Genomic DNA, 27,913 nt, shown 5'->3' on the forward strand with positions numbered 1-27,913 from the left:
TAAAAAAAACTAGATTAATTTTTGCTTATCTTTTGATGTAAAAAAATAATACCTAAAAATCTTTTTGAATTCAAGCAATACAAGTAAAAAAATGAAAACTAAATAAAATTCCAAATTTCCAAGAATAAAACACCACAATTAATTTTTTTAATTGTACGTTAACTTCGTATCTCTCACCTGACATTCTAAATAAGTGGTAAATAATAATGTCAACAACAATCACAAGAAAATGATAGAAAGGTTTTTAAAGAATTTTTTGAAGTGAATTTAAACGAAATAGAAAATGCTTTAAAGTTATAATGATGGAATATAGTGTTCATTGAAAGCAATAGATAGAAATGGCAAATATTAATTGGTAATTTTATTATTCTGTTGTTATTTAATCTCATCTTATTATCCAATTGAGATGTATTCCTTTCAGTATTCAATTAAGTTATTTCGGAATACTTATCTCATATTTTAATTTCTTTCCAGGTATCAACAAAATGGGAAGTATATGAACGGTTATTCGACCATGGGAAATGACGAAATATTTTTGTGTTCATTAGCTGATGTTCAGCTTAGATTTTTATGTCCAGAAGATCTGGATGAGGTACGAACACTATGCCAAGATTGGTTTCCAATTGAATATCCTTTTTACTGGTATGAAGAAATAACTTCAAGTAATAGGTGTGTATCTATTATTCCTATATTTAGAATTATTTGGTAACTAGTTTCTTAGATGTAACCTTTTAATAAGAGTTCAGAGTTTAAATACTTTTTATCAAATGACTTATTTATAACAAAGAGGCTTAATAGATATGATGAGCATTGATTACAGTGATTCATTCATTATATACATATACATATATAACAATAGAGTTAAGTGTAGATATCTTCAATTAAATTTTTCTTTATGATATTTATTATAGAATCTTTTATGTATTAAAAATGTATTCTAAACAGAAGGTTTTATTCCAGCCGGTTTTATTCATTAGCAGCTGTATATAAGCATCAAATTATAGGACTCATAGTTGCAGAAATTAAACGACATTCATGTTTGAACGAAGAAGATTCAGGAATCTTAGCGAAATGCTTTCGAGATTGTGATATAGCTTATATTTTATCCCTTGGAGTTATTAAAGAATTCCGGAGAAATGGAATAGCAACATTATTATTAGATTCACTGCTAAAGAATTTGTTAACCCCAGAAAGAAGAAAAGTTAAAGCAGTTTTTTTACACGTCCTTACAACAAATTCAGCTGCCATTAGGTTTTACGAGAAAAGAAAGTAAGCCACAACAAATTGTGTTGATAATATTTGTGATACATACTTTGTTCTAGATTTAGGCTTCATACGTTCTTGCCTTATTATTATTCAATCAAAGGGAAATGTAAAGATGGTTTTATGTATGTCCTTTATATAAATGATGGACATCCACCTTGGTCACTATAATATCCTTTTTCATAGTATTTTAACAATTCAACTGTAAGAACGAAAAAAAAATGGCGTCCATTTGGCTTGGAAATGACAATCAATGACATTCCCTATATAATTTTACATATAAAATGACAGCACTCTTCATTTCATAGCTAGTGCTGATGCCATTTTTTTTCAATCATACGGTAGTATATACACATAGTAGTGTGGTATTCTACATTGACTGGTACAAAAAACACATGACTTGGACTTCCATTGTCTTTATGTATTTTATTCACACAAGGTTCTCACCAAAATGTTATGTAAATAAAATAAATAAAGACAATGGAAGTCCAAAATTCTTTTAGTTTCCATGCTGAATCATTCTACTACATTCAAAAAACTGATTAAAGAAATGATGTATTTTAAGTTCAATATATTTTGTTCTAGTAGTCCGATTTTGATGATGTTGAAGTAATGTATAGCTCAATTATTTGAGTTTTTATGCTCTTTTTAAATTAAAAATTAATCCATTATATGTGGAAATACAAAATATTGTTATTTTGGCGAAAGTTTGAAATACCCTGTAGAATGGTTTTACAAAATAAGGAATAATTTATTTATTTAATTCAAAATATAGGAGATCCTAATACAAAGCTTTGAAATTATACTACTTGCTAACAAAAATCTTAAAATTACATATAGGTACGTCATATTTTTTAACATGATCAATAAATGCTACAAGCATGCAGAAACAATAAATAATACGTTAAAATACACTCACATACATTTAAAATTACCATAAATATACAGAGTGTCCCAATATTCCGTGGACATAGAACTACTATGTATTTTTGGAATCAAAATAAGTTTATTGGACAGAATTTACCTCTATACAAAAGTGCTTCGTATGTCCGCTAGAGAGCATCAAACTTTAAAAAAATAAACAATTTTTTCAGATATTATATGAACCATTATTCCGATTTGAATGAGATTTTGAGTGTCTATGTTTTGCAAAGTGCTTTAACATTTAACTTTCACAAAAATCAGGAAAAAGTACGAGAAAGGTAAAAACTACCCCCACCCCTACATAAATTTTAGTATAAATATTTGCTAACTCAACCGACGACCAATTTTTTTTTTTTTTTCGTAAAACGGTCCTTCTAGTATTTACTACATTTTTTGTCTCTTGCAAAAAAACGCTACTGCGCATACGTTTTGAAGAAAAAAAATATTTTTCCGAAGCTGACTTCCAAAAAATGTTTTTTATCACATCAAGCTATGGAGGCGCATAGAATCTATTATGCTCTAATAAATTAGTTGGCGAAAATATGGAATTTTATGTTAGTATCACAAATTATAATTGACAATAAGCTTCTTAAAAAGCTTAAAAAAGTAATAAATATTAAATTAACGTTCAGGTTTATTTTTGATTTATGCCTTCTAACGGACAAAAGAAGCATTTTTGTATAAAGGTAAATTATGTGCAATTAACTTATTTTGATTCAAAAAATACGTAGTTGTTCTATGTCCACGGAATATTGGAACTCTCAGTATATTTTGTAGGTCTGTTTTCAAAAAAAAAATTCTCTAAAAAATTTTCTCAAATACTATGTGATGTGGCGTTTTTTATAAGAGATAAAAAATGTAGTAAATACTAAGGCGACCATTATAATATTTCGTTAATTTTTCCAATTTCGGTAACACCCCTGCAGCCTAATCCCTCGTGCCAAAAAATCAATAAGATTTATCGCTTCCAATTTCTGATACCTGCAAAATTTTTACTTACGGTGAAATTGTAACAGTTAATTATTGCGACTTTTATAAAAAAAAGGCAGATGTTTGTCCAGTTGGAACAGGTAATACAGCCTGTGTGTCTGTAGATCATACACGGCTAACGTAATTTCTTTGTTTTTGGCTCTTTCCTTATCTTTATATTTTTCTGCTCTGCTTAATTCTTTTTCTTCTAAATGTTCATTATATTTATTTTCAAAAACTTGCTTATCATCACCAGTGAATTTTTATACGCCTCACAAAGGTCACACTGGTCTTTTCGTGGTATAAAGAATCCATGATTCTTTTTATATTTTTGGACATATTGGCTTGGTTTGGTTACTACACGACTAACTAATATAAAATTAAAAATCTAAGTGCAATTATGCTGTTATTATAATTTTATTTCATAATGAATGAAAATCAACAAAAACAAATTTCATTTTAAACAAAATATTGAAAACAATTTTAATTATTTCTCACAACTAATAGTCTGTATTGCCTCCTCAATGTAAGCTGTGAGACGACGTGGCATGCTCTCAATTAAGTTGTCCAGAAGATGTTGAGGAATGGCTTCCCATGTTTCGCGCGCAGCAATTTTCAATTCCTTTAAGGTATGGCGTTTTAGCATGTCCCAAGCATGCTCGATCACATTCATATCTGGAGACATCGGTGGCCACTACAGTTTTCTTATTTTCTTGTGCGTCCATTTCAAGGAGCAGTGGGGGATGAATTTGTTTACATGGACGATAATGCTCCTCCCCATCGCACTTCGGTTCGCGAATTTTGTGAGGAAGAGGGTCAAGAAAACTGTGGTGGCCACCGATGTCTCCAGATATGTTTGTGATCGAGCATGCTTGGGACATGCTATAACGCCATATGGCCAAAAGGAATGATCCCCCCCGTACCTTCAATGAATTGAAAATTGCTGCGCGCGAAACACGGGAAGCCATTCCTCAACATCTTCTGGACAACTTAATTGAGAGCATGCCACGTCGTCTCACAGCTTGCATTGAGGCTCGAGGCGGCAATAGAGACTATTAGTTGTGAGAAATAATTAAAATTGTTTTCAATATTTTCTGTTTAAAATGATATTTGTTTTTGTTGATTTTCACCCATTATGAAATAAAATTATAATAACAGCCTAGTTGCACTTAGATTTTTAATTTTATATTAGTTAGTCGTGTAGTAAACCAATATGTCCAAAAATATAAAAAGAATCATATTAGGTCCAAAATAAAAAATATACCGTTATATGCAATCATTTTGGCCATGTGTATACAGGGTGATTCCTGTAAGTCGGTCATGCTTTCGGGGAATGATAGGGGACGTCGTAATATTAATTTTGACAAAGCACACTATGGGTCGCAAATGCCTCTTACGCAAGATACAGGGTGTTAAAGTTTTTGAAAAATTAAAGATATTTTTTAATAGTTTTTTAACAGTTGTAGGCTGTAGGTATCGTTATAAAATTTTATTATAGGAGTCTACCTAACAGAGACACGTTGTAAAAATGTAAAGAAGTGGTTTTAGTTTCAACCAGTGGCGTAGATGTGATACGCATCGAGTAATTTTTTCGAAAAAAATAGTACGCCACTGAAAAAAATAAAAATTTCGGAGTTTTTTTTATTTACTCTGTTTATTTCCAAGGAAAAATGTCTCTTGCAACTTTCTCCTATCTAACAACATTTTGTCACAATTTAAAAATAAATAAATGTTTTAATGAGAAACTTAAATACAGCGAATTATTATAAATAGAGGGCAGAAACACATACATGGTTAGCTCCCTTCATCACTTATAAGTGAATTTAAATAGACCAAGGTTAGAGTTATTACACATCTTGGGTAATTTTTAAAAAATTATAAATTAAACTAGAATTTTTTTTATTTTTCTTCTTATAGTTCTTAGTTTTAAGGTAGTTATAATAATTCGCACATTTAAGGTTCTCATTAAAAAAATATTTATTTTTAAATTGTGACAAAATGGTGTTAGATAGGAGAAAGTTGCAAGAGACATTTTTTCTTGGAAATAAACCGAGTAAATAAAAAAACTATGTTTTTTTTTTTAAAATTACCCGATGCGTACCACATCTACGCCACTGGTTGAAACTAAAACCTCTTCTTTTTACATTTAAAGCGTCTCTGTTAGGTGGACTCCTATAATAAAATTTTATAACGATACCTTCAACTGTTAAAAAACTATTAAAAAATATTGTTGCGGACCATAGACTTAGAATAAAATATAGACTACACTATTTACATTTAAGCGCGGTCCAATATTAATTTTTGTAAACATGTTTACTCCTGGGTGCAGCTGACCTCGGCCGTCTGAGTCTTTCGCCTCCAGCCTATGTTGTCACGTCTAAAATATTATTAATATTTTTTTTGTTGTTATACACATATATTGAGATATTAAAACTGTATTTTAATAAAGTAGTGTTTAATAGTAGAAAGATGTATTAAATAGTCCCTATACTACTAAATTATAAGTCGGAGACTATTTAAAAATGACAAATTCTTTTACAATTTGGCAACACCCATCAATCGCCGGGTCGCCTGTTCATTCTTTATTCTCTCTCGTAGTAGAGCCATAGTAGAGTAAAGCACGTGTCGTAAAACCTTGTTGTCACAGTTTCTCCATGGCTATTTTATTGTTTTTATTGGATGTTTTGATTTTGTATTTTTTGGATTCGATTTTCTTAGTGTGTAGTGTCGGTTTAGTGTTTATTTTGATTACTTTTTATTTAAAAACTATAAAACATGGTTCGTCAGTGCCAAATTTGTAAGAAATTGGACTATTTAAGTCCTGGAACAACATTCCACAGGTAAGTCAAATTTACTATTTTGGCGTCAGTGGCGTTGTAGAAAGGCGCTTATTTAGATAATAATTTAGTAAATTATAAACCCTGGAAAATCTGTATTTTTTATATTTATCATTTACGTAAAGGTTCTTACTAACCTCGTTATTAATATAACGAGTAGATACATTATTAAGTACATAAGAAGTAGACACATTATTTTCTTGGGCATTGGTTAATTTAATGCTTTTTTTTATGAAAAATGTGTTTCTTTTTATTCTAAAACCATCCTTAGAATCTAAAATAACATACAGGAATTCCAGAATGATATTCCATTATGAAACAACAATTTTTAAGGCTTATTATAAACTATAAACAATCGAGAAAGTCGAAAAAATTACAAGCTACCAAACATTTTAAAATACCAAACATTCCTTATTTTTTTTCAAGACTAAAATATTTTACAAACATTACTTTTTCCCTATAGTTTCACATCAGGTATAGAAATAACTACGTTTTTATGATAGGGTCACCATTATGATAACAAAAATGACGAACAATGGTCCAGAAATGTAAACAAGTACATATTTTTTGTAAATATTTTTCTTACCGCTTGCATTTTTGTCCATTATTATTTCACAAATTATACAGGGTTATGTAAACCAGGTAGATATTTCGTTTTTTTTATATTAAACAAAGATAAAATAAATATGCCATTTTAAAATTTATCCAGTACTTACCTAGAGTTTTTTCTTTTTTTTTCTCGACTGTTAATCTATTATTAATTTGTAATACCGTATGATCGAAAAAAACGGCGTCCAGTTGGCTTGGAAAAAACCATCGATACATACTCCATATAATTTTACATATAAAATGACAGCGATCTTCATTTCATAGCCATCGCTGACGCCGTTTTTTTTCGATTATAAGGTATAATTTTCATTTTTTCTTTTATAATGTAATATCACTTAAGTAATATCACATATAATCTGAAGATAGTTTTAGAATTAACCAAAACGTAAATCTTTAATAAAACAATCTGTTATTATTTGCCATATATGTATGTATCCAAGAAAATAATTTACATATTATTATTATATGTTTTACTGTTTTTTATCTTTATTTGAAACTCAGAAATGTTGCATTGGCTTTCTAAAAAAATGAACTTGTAAGTTTTTAAAATGCTTCGTTTCGGAGATACAGGGTGTAGAAGTTTCATTTTTATTTCGATTTTTTTCCAAATAATTTCTGAAGTGACGTCAATATTTGGACGAAAATTGGCGTTTGGGAGTTTTTTGACATGAAAAATTAGATTTAGATGTCAATTTGACTTTTACTAATAGGGGGCGCCACCTACATATTTTTTAAGTTATTTGAAGAGTAATACTTTTTGTCTGTATCTATATAAAACTACTGAGAAAAATTTACATTTCCAACGTTTTTTACTTAATAAGGTCTCTTGTTGACACTCGCCACAAGTATAGTTCTCAAGATATTTGGAAACGAATTAATCAATACATTCTTCATAAATTATTTGGAAAAAAGCGAAATAAAAATGAAATTTCTACACTCTGTATCTCTGAAACGAAGCATTTTAGGACATAAATTTATACTATTTTTTTTACTGATTTTATTTGCAGATTATGCTGCCAAAGTTTCCTGAATACAATTCCGACCACTCTGTATATCAAGATATCCCCCATTACGTACTAGTTTTTCTTAATAATTTTCTATACATTTTCCAACGCCAAGATGTACCAAGCGCATACAAATACATCAAGCTTCAAACAAGCTTGCACGTTGACAGTAATACCTACAGTAATATTGTATTATATTAATGTAATATTTTTGAACCAATGTTCAATATTACTGTAGTAATACTGTTTATACTCATGCCTTTTATATTTGTTTGAATTTGGTGCATATTTCCATTGAATAAAGTATAGTCACCATTACCATTATTATACTTACTCTATAATAAAGACAGTAACGAGTTAAATAAATGTAGTTTTCATTTTATTCACTTCCTAAAAGCTTGCTTTAATGGAACAGATTCCTGTTTTTTCTAATTTACATAATAAGACATCACTTTTACCGGAAAAAAAAATTAAACAATTATAAAGTTTTTTCTCTTTCTGTTCTATTATATCTATAGAATAGATCCTGTTTTGATTAATATTAGAGTTGTAAATGTTTGACTAAAATTAATATTTTATTAAATTAATAATTTATCATCAATTTCAAAAATTAAATAATTTCGATTATTAAAATTTCTTCTATAACACGTACTTTATTATTTTTATCGTTTTTAGACTCTAAGACGTTTTTTTCTAAGTCCTAAACTTTGCTTTATATTAAACTATTTTCTTTATCCTAAATCTTAATAATATAAAAAGTTTAAATACGATATATTTTTAATTGAATTATAGCTTCATTAAAATTTAAAAAAATACCCGCCTATGATACGGAGAGTGCAGGTGCACTGAAGAAACAAAAAAGACAGTGTCGTTGGGCGGCAGAGCCGTCAGGAAACGACCGTTACGACGGAGACAGCCTATCTATCGCTCGTGTCGCACTCGTTAGAGCCAAAAACAATAACACAACAATAACAAGACGTTGTCTGTCCGCATCTTCCAGCTATTTATGAATGAGATGCTCAGTCTATATTTTATTCTAAGTCTATGTTGCGGACCCGTACCGTGTGAACTCGGCCTTAGGCTTCAGGCGCCTGCTATGACTCATACGCCCACCGACGTTCGAAGAACGCCGCTAAGAATTTTCGAGATAAGTCTGGATTGTCTGTTTCTCTCATATATAAGCGATGCCCGAAACCTGAAGAGGATAGAGAGAAAATAACCGATCGACGCGTACAGTTACACAATCGCCGCGCTAATTCAAAATAAATTGCTGTTAGATAAATAATTAGATAAATTGTAAATAAGTTATAAATAGTTAAGTAACGATTAATTAGTGTTAAATAAATTGTGACTTTCTATCCACACGGAACCGACGAAAAACGTAACAATATCTTTAATTTTTCAAAAACTTTAACACCCTGATCTTGCGTAAGAAGTATTTCCGACCTATAGTGTGCTATATCAAAATTAATATTTCGACGTCCCCTATCATTCCCCGAAAGCATGCCCGGCTTACAGGAATCACCCTGCATATGCCTAGTAAAAATATAGAATACACGGAAAGTACCTGATAACCATCAGCCGTCCAGTGCTCTTCTGTAAAATTAGTAGTTATCATGGTTTTCCCCTGGACCCTTCATTTTCTTTTTATACGTATAATAGACAGATGAGGAGTTTAATTTTTAATTTAGAAGAGGTTAAAAATTCAAATTATTTAATTACGCAATGATCAAAATCAGCCCACTACAACAAAATAATAATATATTGAACTTTTTAAAATACATGAAAATTTTAAGGTATCCGATTTTCGTGCCTGTCAGTGTATCTTAGAAATATTTCCAAATAAAGTATTTCCTTAATATTTTTCTACTGATTACATAAAATTTATGTGTGGAAGAGTGATAAAAGGCGTGGGATTTTTTCCCTGGATTATATTCAATGTGAACAAAGCCTTAGGTTGGATGTGGAGAGGTCACGGTATCCGGAACGCAGAAATCCATTGATCCCAAGTAACTAGTCTATTTATTTAGTTTTAGTATTTTAGCAAATATTCCTAATCGGCTACCAAATATAATTAATAGAAAAATAGTCAATACGTTTTTTTCATAATTTCCTAGATAAATAATTGTTATTAGGAATATAAAATTGTTATTAATTATTTGGTAGCCCATTTTTGGTACATTATTTTTATTCTATTAAATTTTCTAGACGAATTTATGAGTGAGATATTTATTTTAATTAAAGAATTATTATGTTGAAAGGTACACACCTTTTCTAAGTATTTCAATAGAGTAATACATATATACATAGAGATGCTTGAAATACATTGACAACTACCGTATGATCGAAAAAAAAACGGCGTCCAGTTGGCTTGGAAATGATCGATGACATTTCCCATATAATTTTACATATAAAATGACAGCGATCTTCATTTCATAGCCATCGTTGACGCCGTTTTTATTCGATCATACGGTATAACTACTATAGTTAGTTATTGTTTTCTTTTAAATTGGTACTGTCATTATTAGGTAGGTATACAGGGTCATCGTAATGGTCGGTTAGAAGTTTATGATTACAAGATATCAAAGAAATGCCATCACCCATTCTCCATACAGAGTGTTTCAAATTCAACCTTTGGGATCTCGGAAAAGGTAAGATTTACAGGGTGGCTTAAATTTGGACAAAGTTGCCTGTTACTTATCTGTGTCATTTCCGAAAATATGGCGGAAAAACTGAAAATTAAATATTTAATTAATTAAATTAAATTTTTAAGAGTTTATTTTGACAAAAAATTTTTTAGCTTTATCTTTTGTGGTTAGGTCATAAATAACCTAGTACGTTTCGTTTTTCTAAGGCTATCATCGTCGTATCATCATATTGTTATTTAAATACAGTCTGGATTTTTTGTTTCATTTTTATAAGCTTACAACCTCCCAAATAAGGTGGGTGGACCTTGGAAGGTCACTCTAACGAATAAACAGTTTTTATTAGTTCATTTACTGGATAAATGAAAGAAACAAATTATTAACACTTTGTTTTATTGTGTAACATATACATTACTTTTTTTTTATTCTAGATGTAATCACTATTTATTAAACTTAACAAAAATTAAGCACTCTCAAATTGCCTTGTCAGGAACAGGGCTCCATACAAGGCCAATATTATAAATCAGTCATTCAACTTAAAACTAGAGTTGTATTAATTAAAATATCCACTTTTACTACAACTACATAAAAATCTTTCATTTAAACGAAAAATAAAATGCTTAACATATTATAATATTCTTTAAAAAACTCAACAAACTTACCTTGAACGTTATCGTATAACCAAGAATATATTAATGGAAATTATTAAAAAATTATAGTAATGAGTATTATATGGATAACAAATAAATTGCCAATGCGTTTTAGAATTAATTACCAAAAAATTACCTATAAAGGCCTTATGGGTTTGTTCTTTGTAAAGCTAAAATGTTTTTTTAGCTAAAAAGTTCAATAACCCTAAATAAAATAAATAATAATATTATAAACTTAAAACATTGTTTCAACTTTCCCAGTACGTATTTATAACTAAAAACTAAGTGTTCATATTATCATGATTATTTGTAAATGTTCCTAGTAAGGCCCGTGTACCCCAGCAAGGCCAACCGTCAAATTTTTATTGGCTTGATACGAACTTATAAGGAACCACCGGCGCTCATAGGAATACTACCGATATTTTAACTGAAATCAAAGCAAAATGTAATCATTTTGCAATCAATTTTTTTCTTTAGTACTTAGTTTTCTTTCTTTCTATGTTCTTGAGTTTAATGGAGCTTAGTGTGAGTGGAAAGAAATTGTCATTACATGACAATAACTATGACTTTTTTATAGTTGGCCTCAAAGGTGCATGGCCTTCCATGGTTCACCCATCTTACAATGGTGTATATCGCACTTACCAAAAAAATGTTGCTTGTTTTTTACACGCAGATAACGAAAGTGACCCTTATACCCATCTCTCTCCAAGACATTACCTCTTATAAGAATATTCTTCATTCTACTTATCTTGGGCAAATCCTCTACATCATTGTATTTGGGAGGTCATAAGCTTGTAAAAATTTAATTAACAAAACCATATGCGCATTTAGAAAAATAAAGTTGATGGTGGCTCTAGAAAAATGAAACGTCGTAAGTGATTTTTCACGTCACCAAAGGATGAACCTAAGGAGATTGAGAATACCTTTATAGATTTTTTTTCTAATGGTCAAAATAAACTAAAAATGCAAACCAGAAATTTCACTTTTTTCGTCACATTTCCGGAAATGTCAAACTTCAGTTACTAAACGGATTACCATTGAGCTCACTAATAGGTAACTTTGCTCCATTTTAAGCCACCCGGTGTCTCTACTGTTTCCTAGATCCCAATAGTGAGAGTCGAATTTGAAACACCCTGTAGAAGCTTGACCTACCATCTAACATAAACCACCCTGTATATTGACAGCGAATTACGTACTGTTTATTTATTTTTTAAGTCACAACTTGTTATAAACGTTGTTTTTAGTTTCTATTTTATAGTAACAGGAACAAACAATGAAAGTGTATGGAAATTTAAAAAAACAAACATATACCAAAGATTTTTTTATTAATATATAGGATTTTAGTTACCGTGCCTTAAACAGTATATTTATAATTTACAAATGAAGCATATATGGACTGTTATTAATTTGAAACCCTATTTATTCAAAATATACAGGGTGTGAATAAATTAAGGGAGGGTTTTAAAAAAAATAAAACTTGGTTAATATAAGCTCTGCTTCTTTTTCATTTACGTATTTGCACCCTGTATATTAAGTATTCTACGATTTTTTCACCTGATAGATTTTTAGCACAGAACATTTATTTTAATTCCATAGAAACAATAGTTAAAAATACATCGCCTCATTTAGCAAAAGTTCATAAATTTTCATGCACTTTACAACTATACATCACTATTTATATAATTAATAAGATTTACAGCGCTTTCAGATTGGAGCGGACTTCGAGCAAGTACCATGATTTTATATGAAAAATTTCACATGGGTCGCGTATGCTCCGTCCGGATGATTTCGTCCGACGATTGCGTCCGCGCGGACTCTCCGCTCCATCTGAAAGCGCTGTTATGCTGCAAAATCCTATTTTGTTTATTTATTTATACACGATTTTTGTAAATAGTTTTATATACTTTTGTTGTGTTGGACCAGTTATTGAATGAAATCAAAGAACTTGTTAATTTTGTCTGTTTTTCTGTTATTAAGATGCTTTTTATTCGATTATTTATTGATTCGCCTTACAGTACATAAGCGTATATACTTTGTAATATGTTGCACAAAATAAAAATATTTTATATATAAATATATTTTATTCCCACTACCAGAAATATTCATCATGTGTCGATATTTATATTTATCAGTATATACATACCGTTTTATTATTTATTATCTGATGAAAAAATCAATGTCAAAACTACTATAAATATCCGTTTTTATGTTATTTAGGTGGTGCCACTACAATATATCTTTTTCTTATGCTTAAAGCCAAAAATGATTGACAAAAAATTATTTAATGAATAGGTCAAAAAGAAGGTCGAAAAAAACGGCTTTGTAGTAGCCATTGAAATGACAATCATTAATAATTTTAATCGGATCGACACCTAGCGGCCATTTATTATAAATCGATATAAAAATTACCACAAATAAAATTTGAATTTATCTTAAAAATATATTTTTTGTAAGTTTGAAGCTCACCATTCCTACTTAATATACATTTTAGTTTTTTCTACAGTATATCCCTGGATTGTCTTTACAAGAGGAAAAACTTTTTTATTACTGACATTTTGAGAAAAATGCATTCTTCATAAAAAAAATTTTCTTGTTCTAAAATGGTTAATCCAGTTTATACTTTTCCAAAATTCCATAACGTTTTAGAAAAAATTAAAAAAAGCATGAAAATATAGTTGAATTTTAGTCCTAACAATCAAAAGGCGTTTTTATGGTAATATCCTTGAAATATCATTCTATTTCATTCTTTGACAGATTGTTATTTAATAGAATTTTTTTTGTTGTTTTAAAATGTTAGAGAAGCACAAAATTTATTTAATTCAATGCTTTCCCTAGCACTGTGTGATAAAAGTTATCGGAAAATGAGATACTTTAACAACAGCAAGAAATATGCCCTTAATCGAAATTAATAATAACCATCCATCAAAGAATGAGATCGAAATGCTATTACCGTAGAAACGCCTTTTGATTTTTAGCACTTTAGGAAAAAATTCAACCATATTTTCAGGTTTTTTTAATTTTCTCTAAAACGGTATGGAGATTTGGGAAAAGTATAAGCAGGATTAACCATTTTAGAACAAGCAAAGTATTATACAAGTTTTTTCCATTTGATATATAAATTCTGTACAGTACAAGGAGATTGGACGATTTCGATTAGGAGGTATCCTATAAAGTATATTATAATATATATATATATATATATATATATATATATATATATATATATATATATATATATATATATATATATATATATATATATATATATATATATATATATATATGTATAATAAAATTATATAAGAGTTTCTTGCCTTGAACTGCTAATATAGAAATTAATTCCACGCTGTGTTCGACACAATGTTGTCTAATAAGACAGACTAAAATTAAAGTCAGTCCAATGAGAGAATATCTGACAGTGACAGTTGTCTGTCGTTTAAATTCACAGGTAAATTGAATTTACTGTATTTTTTTTTAATTTGTCTATCGAAATCCTCCCTGGATCGTTGGGGACAGCCTTTATATTCATTAAAGACATGCTTTGACACTGATTTTTTATTAATTAGTTTATAATTTAATAAATAATTTTATTAATTAGAGATGTATAGTCGGATTCACAAAAGAAGACTGCTACATCTTTTAAAACTAGTTAAAATTTCAAATTGAAAAGAAAATAGTTGAAAAAGTTTGAGTTAAAAATAAGTTTTAATTTTTATTCTCACACAATAGATCTTCAAAGTTACACAATTATATAATTTTCTTCTATGTTTTAAGCCGGTATTCCTGTAATAAAAAATCAATCAATGCTGATAATCTTTCCTCGAATGTGTCCCTATACCACTTCCATTTCTAAAAGAATTGGGTACTCTCTCTGATTCACTTTCACTATCAGTCCTATGTTCTTCACTTGCTGTGTCCGCAAAATCATTTCTATCCGAGTCTAATCTTAAATTAGATATTCGTTCCACTGTGGCCTGCAAGTCTCGCTCTTGATTTGGAGATTCCCTGCCACTTATTGGTGTTTGTGGAGTATTTGATGGAGTAACTGGGATCCCGTTGTCGACATTGCCCTCTGTAGGACTCACAGGTCGAATTTCTGGAAGTTCTTGTACGGTTTGTGTACCTAATGAAACTTCTGTTCTTATACCTGCAATTCCTGAAAAAAAAATGGGTTAAACTTCTAGATTCTATAGTTTCTTACGTTTAAAAAAACATTTTATGAAGAAAACTATTTTTTATATCAAAATGTAAAAAATATACCGTGTGGTGCATCGGAACACGGGACATATAATCCATGTAAATTTTGAAAAGGCAAATATTACCTCCTCAGATGATTTTATGCAAAAGTTGTATGAAGGCCTGGTTTTTCTGACCAGATCGGCCCGAAATATGTCGGTGATATAGCACGAAAAGTTCGTTAACGTTCCGGCTAAACCCAGTATATATATAGTACGCAGTAGCGGTTTGTCTAAAAGATCGGAATTAAATTTCGGGAACGTATGCGGACAGCAGCTCATCTGTATCAAACTAATTTTGATTTAAACGATCAAATGAATTTTAAATGCCACCGAATAGAATCTAAACGGAAACCAGCTTTTCAGTGCCATTTTACACGTAGAACAAATAATGTTTTTAGCCAACAAAAAATGGCTAACGTTTAGAAGGTATATATGTTACAGTTAAGGTCCGATATTTGGTTAATATCGACATTACCCGGTTAATCTCGAGAATAACACACAACAAAACAACCGAAAACAAAACTAAACCCAAACATTAACCTGTTAATGTCGACATGAACCGGACATCGGACTTTAACCGTAACATATTTGTTAACAGATTGTTAACTGGACAGTTACTTATAGGGGAACAGAATGGCAACACTATCTATTGAGAACGCATGCACTTATAGGGTTTTCTGCCACCTCGTCATCCCCCGGGCCGAGGTTGCCATATTTCAAACATAAAGCTCTTTCCGCGAGTAATAAACAAATTAACAACCTGTATACCAAAAAAAGACTTATGTAGTTTTGTTTTAAAAATCTAAGATCATGTTTTTCTATTATTACTAACATCTACAAATGCCTGAGCCATACATTTGTATCTTATTTGTATCTGATTGAGTCAGAACATGTTATTTTATTTTTCGTTTAGATTATCAATCCTTGCAGTGATTTAATTTGCTATATTTTTGTACATTTTTTTATTTTTTTATGTAATTTAGTACAGTATGGAATAGTTAGATTCGGTGGAGTTAAACGGAAAAATTCTTTGAACTTTGTATTATTATCCGAAAGACGCTTTAAGACTAACAGTTTGTAAGCATGTTCTTTGTCCCTATTCTCAAACATTTTCAGAACTGTATTATGTTCAGAACATACTTCTAATAACGCAGACTCATCATCACCATCCTGTTCTTCTTCTAAAACCATAGCGATAAAAAAATCCATTTCGAAGCGTAAAAAGAACCTAGGTACGTAACAACGTAAAATTTTAATGACTGGATAGACCGAATGACTGAAACTGAAATACCTAATCGCAACGAATTCAATCTCCGACAAACCACATGCAGACGAAACTTCGGAACGAAAAGGAACGAACTGAGTTCCGAAGTTAGTGCCTTCTGTACGTAGGGATGTTCGATCCTACGATTTCAGTACGAAGTACCGGTCCTACAACCGGTATGCCGGTTGCATTTATACATTCCGTACATGTATACCGCACCTAGCATAATCCCATTGGTCAGATTTGAATTTTAAACCAATTAAACTCCGAGTGCCATACGCGAGTATGGAATGTAAGACTTACGGAATGTACCTGGTAATTATGCTTGCAGCAGAAAGTAACGCCCGGCTATAGCTAATCTTCAAAGAGTAGCTGTGGCTCAGTCCAAACCAAACCAAACTGTTTTTATTTAAAAAAAAACTGTAAATATTTAATAGCAATCAAAATACAGATTGCGTTGGTTTCACTCTTTTTGGTGGGGTTAGATTGATTATTTGGTGGAGTTAGTTACGTTGGTTAAGAGGGTTATTTGGTGGGGTTGATTGTGTTGGTTAGGTTAGCTATTTGGTGGGGTTGGTTTGGTTTCGGTTGGAATGCTCTATAACAAAGCGTTAATAGTATGTCTAAGGTACATTCCGTAAGTGCATATGGCACTGTCTTACATTCCATACTCGCGTATGGCACTCGGAGTTTAATTGGTTTAAAATTCAAATCTGACCAATGGGATTGTGCTGGTGCCGTATACATGTACAGGGACATCATTTTAAGTGTCTCACTCGATTTATAATTTTCCTGTTTGGTATTTAAAGATAGTAGAAAGATTTCCTAATGTAATTTTTCGCGAGGATGCCGATTTTCTACATTAAAATTTTTTACAACGTCAATTTTGACAGATACGACGCCATCTTGATTTTTTTTTAAATGGAAACCCCCACATATTTTAACACCGCCCGGTAGACAAGCTTTATCTAATTTCAAAAATATATAGTTTAGTATACTTTGCACTTACCGTTTTCGATATACAGTGGATTTAAAAATGAATTGTTCCAGAATCATTTTAAGTGTCTCACCCAATTTAAAATTTTCCCCTTTTCTATTTTAAGATAGTAAAAAGATATTTTAACGTAATTTTTCGCGAGGATGTCGATTTTCTACATTAAAATTTTTTACAACGTCAATTTTGACAGATACGACGCCATCTTGGTTTTTTTTAATGGAAACCCCCACATATTTTAGCATGGTCCGGTAGACATATTTTAGCTAATTTCAAAAATATATAGTTTAGTATACTTTGCACTTACCGTTTTCGATATACAGTGGATTTAAAAATGAATTGTTCCAGAATCATTTTAAGAGTCTCACCCAATTTAAAATTTTCCCCTTTTCTATTTTAAGATAGTAAAAAGATATTTTAACGTAATTTCTCGCGAGGATGCCGATTTTCTACATTAAAATTTTTTACAACTTCAATTTTGACAGATACGACGCCATCTTGATTTTTTTTAAATGGAAACCCCCACATATTTTAGCATGGTCCGGTAGACATATTTTAGCTAATTTCAAAAATATATAGTTTAGTATACTTTGCACTTACCGTTTTCGATATACAGTGGATTTAAAAATGAATTGTTCCAGAATCATTTTAAGTGTCTCACCCAATTTAAAATTTTCCTCTTCTCTATTTTAAGATAGTAAAAAGATATTTCAATGTAATTTTTCGCGAGGATGCCGATTTTCTACATTAAAATTTTTTGCAACGTCAATTTTGACAGATACGACGCCATCTTGATTTTTTTTAAATGGAAACCCCATCAAATTTTAACACCTCCCGCTAGACAAACTTTAGCTAATTTCAAAAATATATAGTTTAGTATACTTTGCACTTACCGTTTTCGATATACAGTGGATTTAAAAATGAATTGTTCCAGAATCATTTTAAGTGTCTCACTCGATTTATAATTTTCCTGTTTGGTATTTAAAGATAGTAGAAAGATTTCCTAATGTAATTTTTCGCGAGGATGCCGATTTTCTACATTAAAATTTTTTACAACGTCAATTTTGACAGATACGACGCCATCTTGATTTTTTTTATATGGAAACCCCCACATATTTTAGCATGGTCCGGTAGACATATTTTAGCTAATTTCAAAAATATATAGTTTAGTATATTTTGCACTTACCGTTTTCGATATACAGTGGATTTAAAAATGAATTGTTCCAGAATCATTTTAAGCGTCTCACCCAATTTAAAATTTTCCTCTTTTCTATTTTAAGATAGTAAAAAGATATTTTAATGTAGTTTTTCGCGAGGATGCCGATTTTCTACATTAAAATTTTTTACAACGTCAATTTTGACAGATACGACGCCATCTTGATTTTTTTTAAATGGAAACCCCCACATATTTTAGCATGGTCCGGTAGACATATTTTAGCTAATTTTAAAAATATATAGTTTAGTATACTTTGCACTTACCGTTTTCGATATACAGTGGATTTAAAAATGAATTGTTCCAGAATCATTTTAAGTGTCTCACCCAATTTAAAATTTTCCTCTTCTCTATTTTAAGATAGTAAAAAGATATTTCAATGTAATTTTTCGCGAGGATGCCGATTTTCTACATTAAAATTTTTTGCAACGTCAATTTTGACAGATACGACGCCATCTTGATTTTTTTTAAATAGAAACCCCATCAAATTTTAACACCGCCCGGTAGACAAGCTTTATCTAATTTCAAAAATATATAGTTTAGTATACTTTGCACTTACCGTTTTCGATATACAGTGGATTTAAAAATGAATTGTTCCAGAATCATTTTAAGTGTCTCACCCAATTTAAAATTTTCCTCTTTTCTATTTTAAGATAGTAAAAAGATATTTTAATGTAATTTTTCGCGAGGATGCCGATTTTCTACATTAAAATTTTTTTAACGTCAATTTTGACAGATACGACGCCATCTTGATTTTTTTTAAATGGAAACCCCCACATATTTTAGCATGGTTCGGTAGACATATTTTAGCTAATTTCAAAAATATATAGTTTAGTATACTTTGCACTTACCGTTTTCGATATACAGTGGATTTAAAAATGAATTGTTCCAGAATCATTTTAAGAGTCTCACCCAATTTAAAATTTTCCCCTTTTCTATTTTAAGATAGTAAAAAGATATTTTAACGTAATTTCTCGCGAGGATGCCGATTTTCTACATTAAAATTTTTTACAACTTCAATTTTGACAGATACGACGCCATCTTGATTTTTTTTTAAATGGAAACCCCACATATTTTAGCATGGTCCGGTAGACATATTTTAGCTAATTTCAAAAATATATAGTTTAGTATACTTTGCACTTACCGTTTTCGATATACAGTGGATTTAAAAATGAATTGTTCCAGAATCATTTTAAGTGTCTCACCCAATTTAAAATTTTCCTCTTCTCTATTTTAAGATAGTAAAAAGATATTTCAATGTAATTTTTCGCGAGGATGCCGATTTTCTACATTAAAATTTTTTGCAACGTCAATTTTGACAGATACGACGCCATCTTGATTTTTTTAAATGGAAACCCCCACATATTTTAGCATGGTCCGGTAGACATATTTTAGCTAATTTCAAAAATATATAGTTTAGTATATTTTGCACTTACCGTTTTCGATATACAGTGGATTTAAAAATGAATTGTTCCAGAATCATTTTAAGTGTCTCACCCAATTTAAAATTTTCCTCTTTTCTATTTTAAGATAGTAAAAAGATATTTTAATGTAATTTTTCGCGAGGATGCCGATTTTCTACATTAAATCTTTAGAATTATTTTAAGTGACTCATCCAGTTTACAATTTTCGAATTTTAAAATTCTTGAAAATGTAAAATTTGACAATTACGACGCTTATTTTTTTTTATTTATTTATACTTTGATTCTTCTTAAATATGACCTTTACATACGGGGTGATTCCGGAAACTTTGGCAGCATATTTTGCAGATAAAAATAAGTAAAAAAGTTCGTATAAATGTCCTAACATGCTTAGTTTCGGAGATACAGGGTGTAGAAGTATCATTTTTATTTCGATTTTTTCCAAATAATTTGTGAAGTAACGTTAATACTTTGATGAAAATTGGTATCTGGAAGATTTTTGATATGAGAAATTTGATTTTGATGTCAATATAAATCCAACTTCTAGGGGGCGCCACATACACGTGTTTTAACTGTTTTGAAGAGTAATAACTTTTCGTCCGTACGTTTGAGTATACGTACTATAAAACTACTGAGTGAAAAAATATTCATTTATAACGATTTTTACGTAAAAAAGGTCTGTTGGTAAAAATTGTTACGAGTAATGGTTCTCCAGACATATATTTATACGAACTTTTTTACTTATTTTTATCTGCAGAGTATGCTGCCGAAGTTTCCGGAATACAGTTCGGACCACCCTGTATATAAAAAAATGAAAATTTAGTTTTAAACTGCTCATTTATCATAAGATAGCCCAATTTACGTAAATTTCATGCATTTGGATACAAATGCCACTCAGTTGTAAGTGAATGGCATTCATATTCAAATACATAAAAATTAGAGGAATTCTTGATTTCAACCCCCTGTATATAGAAAACGGTAAATGCAAAGTATACTAAACTATATATTTTTGAAATTAGCTAAAATTTGTCTATCGGGCGGTGTTAAAATTTGATGTGGTTTCCATTTAAAAAAAAATAAGATGGCGTCGTATCTGTCAAAATTGACGTTGTAAAAAATTTTAATGTAGAAAATTGGCATCCTCGCGAAAAATTACATTAAAATATATTTTTACTATCTTAAAATAGAGAAGAGGAAAATTTTAAATTGGGTGAGACACTTAAAATGATTCTGGAACAATTCATTTTTAAATCCACTGTATATCGAAAACGGTAAGTGCAAAGTATACTAAACTATATATTATTGAAATTAGCTAAAATATGTCTACCGGACCATGCTAAAATATGTGGGGGTTTCCATTTAAAAAAAAATCAAGATGGCGTCGTATCTGTCAAAATTGACGTTGTAAAAAATTTTAATGTAGAAAATCGGCATCCTCGCGAAAAATTACATTGAAATATCTTTTTACTATCTTAAAATAGAGAAGAGGAAAATTTTAAATTGGTGAGACACTTAAAATGATTCTAGAACAATTCATTTTAAATCCACTGTATATCGAAAACGGTAAGTGCAAAGTATACTAAACTATATATTTTTAAAATTAGCTAAAATATGTGTGGGGTTTCCATTTAAAAAAATCAAGATGGCGTCGTATCTGTCAAAATTGACGTTGTAAAAATTTTTAATGTAGAAAATCGGCATCCTCGCGAAAAACTACATTAAAATATCTTTTACTATCTTAAAATAGAAAAGAGGAAAATTTTAAATTGGGTGAGACGCTTAAAAATGATTCTGGAACAATTTATTTTTAAATCCACTGTATATCGAAAACGGTAAGTGCAAAATATACTAAACTATATATTTTTGAAATTAGCTAAAATATGTCTACCGGACCATGCTAAAATATGTGGGGGTTTCCATATAAAAAAAATCAAGATGGCGTCGTATCTTTCAAAATTGACGTTGTAAAAAATTTTAATGTAGAAAATCGGCATCCTCGCGAAAAATTACATTAAAATATCTTTCTAATATCTTAAAATAGAAAAGAGGAAAATTTTAAATTGGGTGAGACACTTAAAATGATTCTGGAACAATTCATTTTTAAATTCACTGTATATCGAAAACGGTAACTGCAAAGTATACTAAACTATATATTTTTGAAATTAGCTAAAATATGTCTACCGGACCATGCTAAAATATGTGGGGGTTTCCATTTAAAAAAAATCAAGATGGCGTCGTATCTGTCAAAATTGACGTTTTAAAAAATTTTGGTGTAGAGAATCGGCATCCTCGCGAAAAATTACATTAGAAAATCTTTCTATTATCTTTAAATACCAAACCGGAAAATTATAAATCGAGTGAGACACTTAAAATGATGTCCCTGTACGGAATGTATAAATGCATACCGGTTCCAACAACTAGATCGGTGGGACCGATACTGAACCGGTATACGAGCTGAACCGGAAGACCGGATGGTCAGACAGACCGGTTGGACTGGAAGACCAAACCGGAATATCGGAAAGATCCTATACAAATGAAGGAGTGCCCATAGAGCAGTAGCTGAATAAACATTCTGACTGGCAATCATAATTACCTTGTGTTAGATACTAAACTTCTTTATTAGACATTTTGACATTTTTACTATATAATTTATTTGTTAAATCAAAAAAATAGGCCCTATGAGCTCTATTGTTGGTGTTTAAAATGTATGAATTCATATTTTATTTTTGTTTTGACTATGTTACACTTCTAATGATCTATAAAACATAAAATGTAGTAAAAAAGTCTATATTTATTATTTTATATGTTACAAGGAATAATTTTCGTCTTGAATAAAGTTACCGTTTTAGTTAGCGTTAATAAGTAACGGAACGCTAAAATTATGCTATGCCAACACTCTCCATTAGTTTCTTCCGGATCACCAGGTGATGACGAACTTATTTGTTTTATATCAGTGTCCAATCTATCTCTAGTACATGACATTAGCCTATGACCGATATTCTGATTAGAATGTGATTTGAGGTGCCTGTTTTGCAAAGCGCTTTGATAGGTATTTGACGTTCACAAAAATCCAGAAAAAGTATCGGAAGAGTGAAAACTACCTCCACCCCTACATATATGTTAGTATAAATGTTACGGTTAAGGTCCGATGTCCGGTTAATGTCGACATTACCTGGTTAATCTCGAGAATAACACACAACAAAACAACCAAAAACATAACGTAACCCAAACATTAACATGTCGACATTAATCGGACATCGGACCTTAACCGTAACATAAATATTTTCCAAACTCACCGACGACCGATTTTTTTTTTTGTAAAACAGTCCTCCTAGTATTTACTACATTTTTTGTCTCTTGTCACACCAAGCTATGTAGGCGCATAAAATCTATTATGGGCTAATAATCTAGTTAGCAAAAATATGGAATTTTATGTTAGTATCTATCACAAATCACAAATGATATTTGACAATAAGCTTCATAAATTTTATATTAATTATTAACGTTCGGATTTATTTTTGATTGATGCCTAACGGACAAACAAAGTCTTTACTTTAGAGAGTAAGTTGAGTCCAATTAACTTATTTTGAGTCAAAAATACGTAGTTGTTCTATGGCTGCTTTGGGAAAAAAATCCATTTTTTTCCTCAAAAACTATGCGATGCGGAGTTTTTTTAAGAGATAAAAACCGTAGTAAATACTATGAGGACTATTTTACGAAAAAACAAGTAGTAGCTGTGGTAGTAGTCGGTGGAGTAGGAAAATATTTCCTCCAAAAATTTATGTAGGGGTGGGGGTAGTTTTTATCCTTCCCTTACCTTTTTTTTATTTGTGTGTAAGTCAAACGTTAAAGCGCTTAGAAAAACATAGGCACCCCAAATCTCATCCAAATCTTAAAATATGTGCTTATTTTTTTAAAGCTTGCAGTGGCGGCTCGTGACCCTTGTGACTAGGTAGGCGACAAAATTTTAGTTGCGTCTATTTGCATAGGTTGCACTTTTGTATAGGCTTGGCGCATTCTCCGCCGGTGCTGCCACCGTCGGAGAATATCGTAAACAATCGATATATACAAATACATTGGTTTAAATAGCGAGTATACGGAAAATTTATTATTTAATTATTCTAAAAGTGTTAGGAAGTGTAATTTGAAAAAATTCTAAAAATAAAAATAAAAAAGTTTAAAGGTACATAATTATAATTTTAGAAGATGTTCATAAAACATTTAATCACTAGTTGATTAAAAAAAGTATTCCATTAATATTGCAAATTATATTTTATCCTCTCATAGTATACCGGGTGCGTCTCGAAAGTGGCTCACCCCCTATAACTTTTTATTTTTTCAGATAAAAAAACAAGATTTGGTATGTTAGTATATGACAGAAATTAGGATTGATTGACATATTCAATTGTTTTTGGTCACTTCCGGTTTCACCGGAAATTGTCATTACACAACATGACGCCTAGTTCGAATTATTTTTCACTTATTTTTTCTACCCGAAAAAGCGTTACATCACACAAATCTCGTATCTGAGTGTTTTATAGTTTCAACTATGGTTTCAATAACTGCACTAGCAAAAAACCAAAGTACTTAAATATTATGACAAAAGCACGATTTCAATATTATTTTAATGCGATCAACATGACGGCGCGGCGCGGCGGCGGCGTCGTGAACTATATAATGATAATTTCAGATTTTTTCCGTTGAAGCGCTGCGGTCGGAATTTGTTCAAATCAACTGAAATGCACCAAGCTTATAGAGGTAAATTATATCCAATGAACTTATTTTGATTCCAAAGATAAGCAGTAGTTTTATGTCCGTGGAATATTGGGATACCCTGTATTACATATGGCTTTTTCAACAGTAAATTTTTATTAAAGCCACCATGATTTTTGTAAGGTATTTTACCATATTATGTAAAAACACGTTCAGTTTTTAATTCTCCATCCAACAAAAAATAAGATACAATATATTTTTTATTGAGGATGACAATCTGTTTGGACGTGGCGTAACAACCTAGAGTTGTTTGTTCTTGTTCCACTATATTAAAATTATATTAGGATGTCTATAAAAATATCCTTTATTTTAGAACATCGAAGGATGTAAATTAAATGTCCGGAGTACATCTACCCTGAATATCTGAATAATGAATAAAATGAAGAAAAATTATTTTATTTAGACTGTTTAGCATGGAATTTTGAACACCCTGTGTGATTTACGATTACGATATTACTAGTAGCACTATTGTTTTAAAAAAAGGCTGAAAATGTATTTTTTTCATTTATTTATTTATATCTCTGAAATTAAAAAATAATAATAAACAACTATGTAAAGTTCTTAAGAAGCCAAAAATGCAATAATATAGAGGGTGTTCCAATGCAGTACCTGTGTGTAGTACCTACAATATGATCGAAAAAAAAGGGCGTCAGGGGGTCTATGAAATGAAGATCGCTCTCATTTTATATGTAAAATTATATGGGGAATGTTTTTGATTCGCATTTCCAAGCCAACTGGACACCTTATTTTTCAATCTTGCAGTACATATAATACTTTAGGTATGTACTTAAAGAAAATTACCAAGTTCTTTACAAATAGATAATGTTAACATTGATACTGTATCAGAAATCAAATACCTGGGCTGTATAATAGATAATAATTTGACTTTCTCAGAACATTATAAATATATAACAAATAAGATACCTAAAAAACAAATGTACTAGCTAGGGTCTCAAAAGAGCTCAGTATGTGGGCAAGGCTGACAGCATATAAAACCATCATAGCACCACATCTCTATTTTTGTTCGACACTTTTGTTTTTAATGAATAACTCTGAAATTGATGTATTGCAAAAAAAGCAAAACAAAGCCCTTCGAACAATTATAGGATGTAATAAATTTACAAGTAGACTGGATATGTTAAAAAGTACAAATTTGTTAAGTGTAAGACAAACGGTAACACATAATACAATGGTGTTTATATACAAAATGTTGAATGATCTATTACCCAAACATCTTCTTAATAATTGTACTTTTGTTAGGGACATCCATAATCATAATACAAGGTCTAGGAACAATTTTTATTTAAATATGTCAAACACCAATTATAGTCAAAATAGTTTATATTATAAAGGTATAAAGCAGTATAATGAGCTGCCAGAACATATAAAAACATGTGGAACATTGTCTCAATTTAAAAGAAAATGTATTGAATATGTTAAACAAACAATTGCGCTGTGATAGGTATGGACTTTAATGATTTTAATATGGCTTGTGTGATTATTTTAATATGGCTTGTGTGAGTATGTTATAATTTTGTTATTAATTTGTATTATTTTATGCTAGCCAGGTGCTATAAATAAAGAGAATCTACAGATGCCCGATGCACTGTTGCAGGATCCTATATAAAATTGCAATAAAAAATCAGGTGTAGGCAATTTCTGTTAGGTATAAACCTAATATTCATCATATACAAATAAAGCTGTAAAAGTGACTTACCTTTTTTAGGTATTGATGAAAAATCTCTTTTGATTAGCCTTCTTCTAGAAGGATCATTTCGCCGTAGCTGTAACATATTTTCGAAATCAACAACGTATAAGAATCCTGCGATAAGCAATTCCACACATTTTTCTCCATTCTTGTACGAATTCTCCAGTTCTTTACTGGTTCTCTCGTCATATTGCCACCAACCTGAAAATCAAATGTTTTTTATTTAAATTATTTTTTTTATTCCAAACATACCTGCTATTAATAGGACATTTTAAATATTTAAATAAAAATGTGTTACAATTTAAGCACACAGTAAATCCATAAAGTTATTTATATTCTAGGTTTCTTTAAACAACAAATAATATACATCATTATTTTTTGCTAGGTCTTTAAAACTAATTATTGAAGTATAGAGTCTTTTATTTTAAAAAATTATTTAAACAAGTAATAAATTAGAATAATAATGAATTGTTTTGTTATTTTAGGCCTGCCACACCTTTAACATTTAAATTTTGAATTTTGTCTCTTCTGATAGATCTTTTTCTATTCGGGTGAGACTTTGGATACTGAATTAGGTTTTGAAAGTCTATAATATATGCTCCTCCGCATATCATTATATTAATTAAAGATATATCAAGCTTAAATGCACTTTCTATTTCTTCTGCTGTTCTGTGTTCATATTTCCACCATCCTTGTTTGAAAATATTTCGATTTTAGTAAAAATGTTACAATAAAAATAAAATTCTCTGTTACCGTTTCTACCCTCATAAAACCACTGGTATCCTCCATCGAATCCTTCTGAAGAATCTGAGAGCTCCACATCTTGTAACAATTGTGGCTGATCCACAAAATCTCTAGGTATCTCCTGGCGACACATTGCGCATCTTTTATTCTGGTTTGCAAATCCTTTTACACATAAATAGCAAAAAATGTGGCCGCAGGGTAACTGTGCTGGATGGATGCAATGTTGTAAACAAACAGCACATTCTAGATTATTCGCTAAAAACGTTATTTAAAAAACAATAAATCGGGAAATATTCATATCAATTAATTAGCTTACTTTTACCTTTAGTTGTTTTTTCTGGATCAACTACTGCCTCTGCCATAATATTGATTAAAAAAAAAATGATATACTAATGACAAAACTAATGATTACTTGCCATTTAAGAATCTTTTTTCAGCGTTAATAAAAAAATTATACAGCATAAAACAACATTAAATTTTTTAAATAACTGTAAACTTAAAAAGTGTAAACCTGCGCTGTAAACTTAAAACAAGCAAATTCTACAATAACAGATAAATAAACACAATAAACACAGAGAATAAACATATAACCATTGATATGACTATGGATATGACCCATATGACAATTTTCGTTATTTTTTTTCAACATTTTTGTCT

The 27,913-nt window shown here is 30.3% G+C and overlaps 2 protein-coding genes and 1 long non-coding RNA gene across 6 annotated transcripts; 2 read left to right on the forward strand and 1 right to left on the reverse strand.

The window, feature by feature from the left end:
* The first annotated feature begins 37 nt into the window (after nt 1–37).
* LOC115878163 (N-alpha-acetyltransferase 60) lies at nt 38–12,558 on the forward strand. Its single transcript, XM_030894551.1, has 5 exons — nt 38–355; nt 475–669; nt 961–1,269; nt 1,323–1,433; nt 9,477–12,558. The coding sequence occupies exons 1-5, from the start codon at nt 339–341 to the stop codon at nt 9,607–9,609; spliced, it is 765 nt and encodes a 254-aa protein (XP_030750411.1). The 5' UTR covers nt 38–338; the 3' UTR covers nt 9,610–12,558.
* LOC115878164 lies at nt 5,751–7,968 on the forward strand. Its single transcript, XR_004049476.1, has 2 exons — nt 5,751–5,996; nt 7,610–7,968. It is a non-coding gene; the product is annotated as an uncharacterized LOC115878164 (long non-coding RNA).
* Nucleotides 12,559–14,587: 2,029 nt separating the features above from the next.
* On the reverse strand, nt 14,588–27,873 carry LOC115878165 (E3 ubiquitin-protein ligase RNF146). 4 transcript variants are annotated; one of them, XM_030894555.1, is made up of 6 exons: nt 27,573–27,873; nt 27,266–27,511; nt 27,009–27,203; nt 26,522–26,713; nt 14,740–15,057; nt 14,588–14,684 (listed from the first exon to the last, which is right to left on the reverse strand). In XM_030894555.1, the coding sequence occupies exons 1-6, from the start codon at nt 27,616–27,618 to the stop codon at nt 14,671–14,673; spliced, it is 1,011 nt and encodes a 336-aa protein (XP_030750415.1). In that variant the 5' UTR covers nt 27,619–27,873; the 3' UTR covers nt 14,588–14,670. The 4 variants fall into 4 exon arrangements, with proteins under 4 accessions (XP_030750415.1, XP_030750413.1, XP_030750414.1 ...); XM_030894553.1 differs by having other exon boundaries at nt 14,588–15,057; XM_030894554.1 differs by having other exon boundaries at nt 14,588–15,057; nt 27,579–27,853.
* Between the last annotated feature and the right edge of the window lie 40 nt (nt 27,874–27,913).

Source organism: Sitophilus oryzae, unplaced genomic scaffold, assembly GCF_002938485.1.
Source record: "Sitophilus oryzae breed Bouriz unplaced genomic scaffold, Soryzae_2.0 scaffold_1500_pilon_pilon, whole genome shotgun sequence".
In the NCBI taxonomy this organism is placed as follows: Eukaryota; Metazoa; Arthropoda; class Insecta; order Coleoptera; family Curculionidae; genus Sitophilus; species Sitophilus oryzae.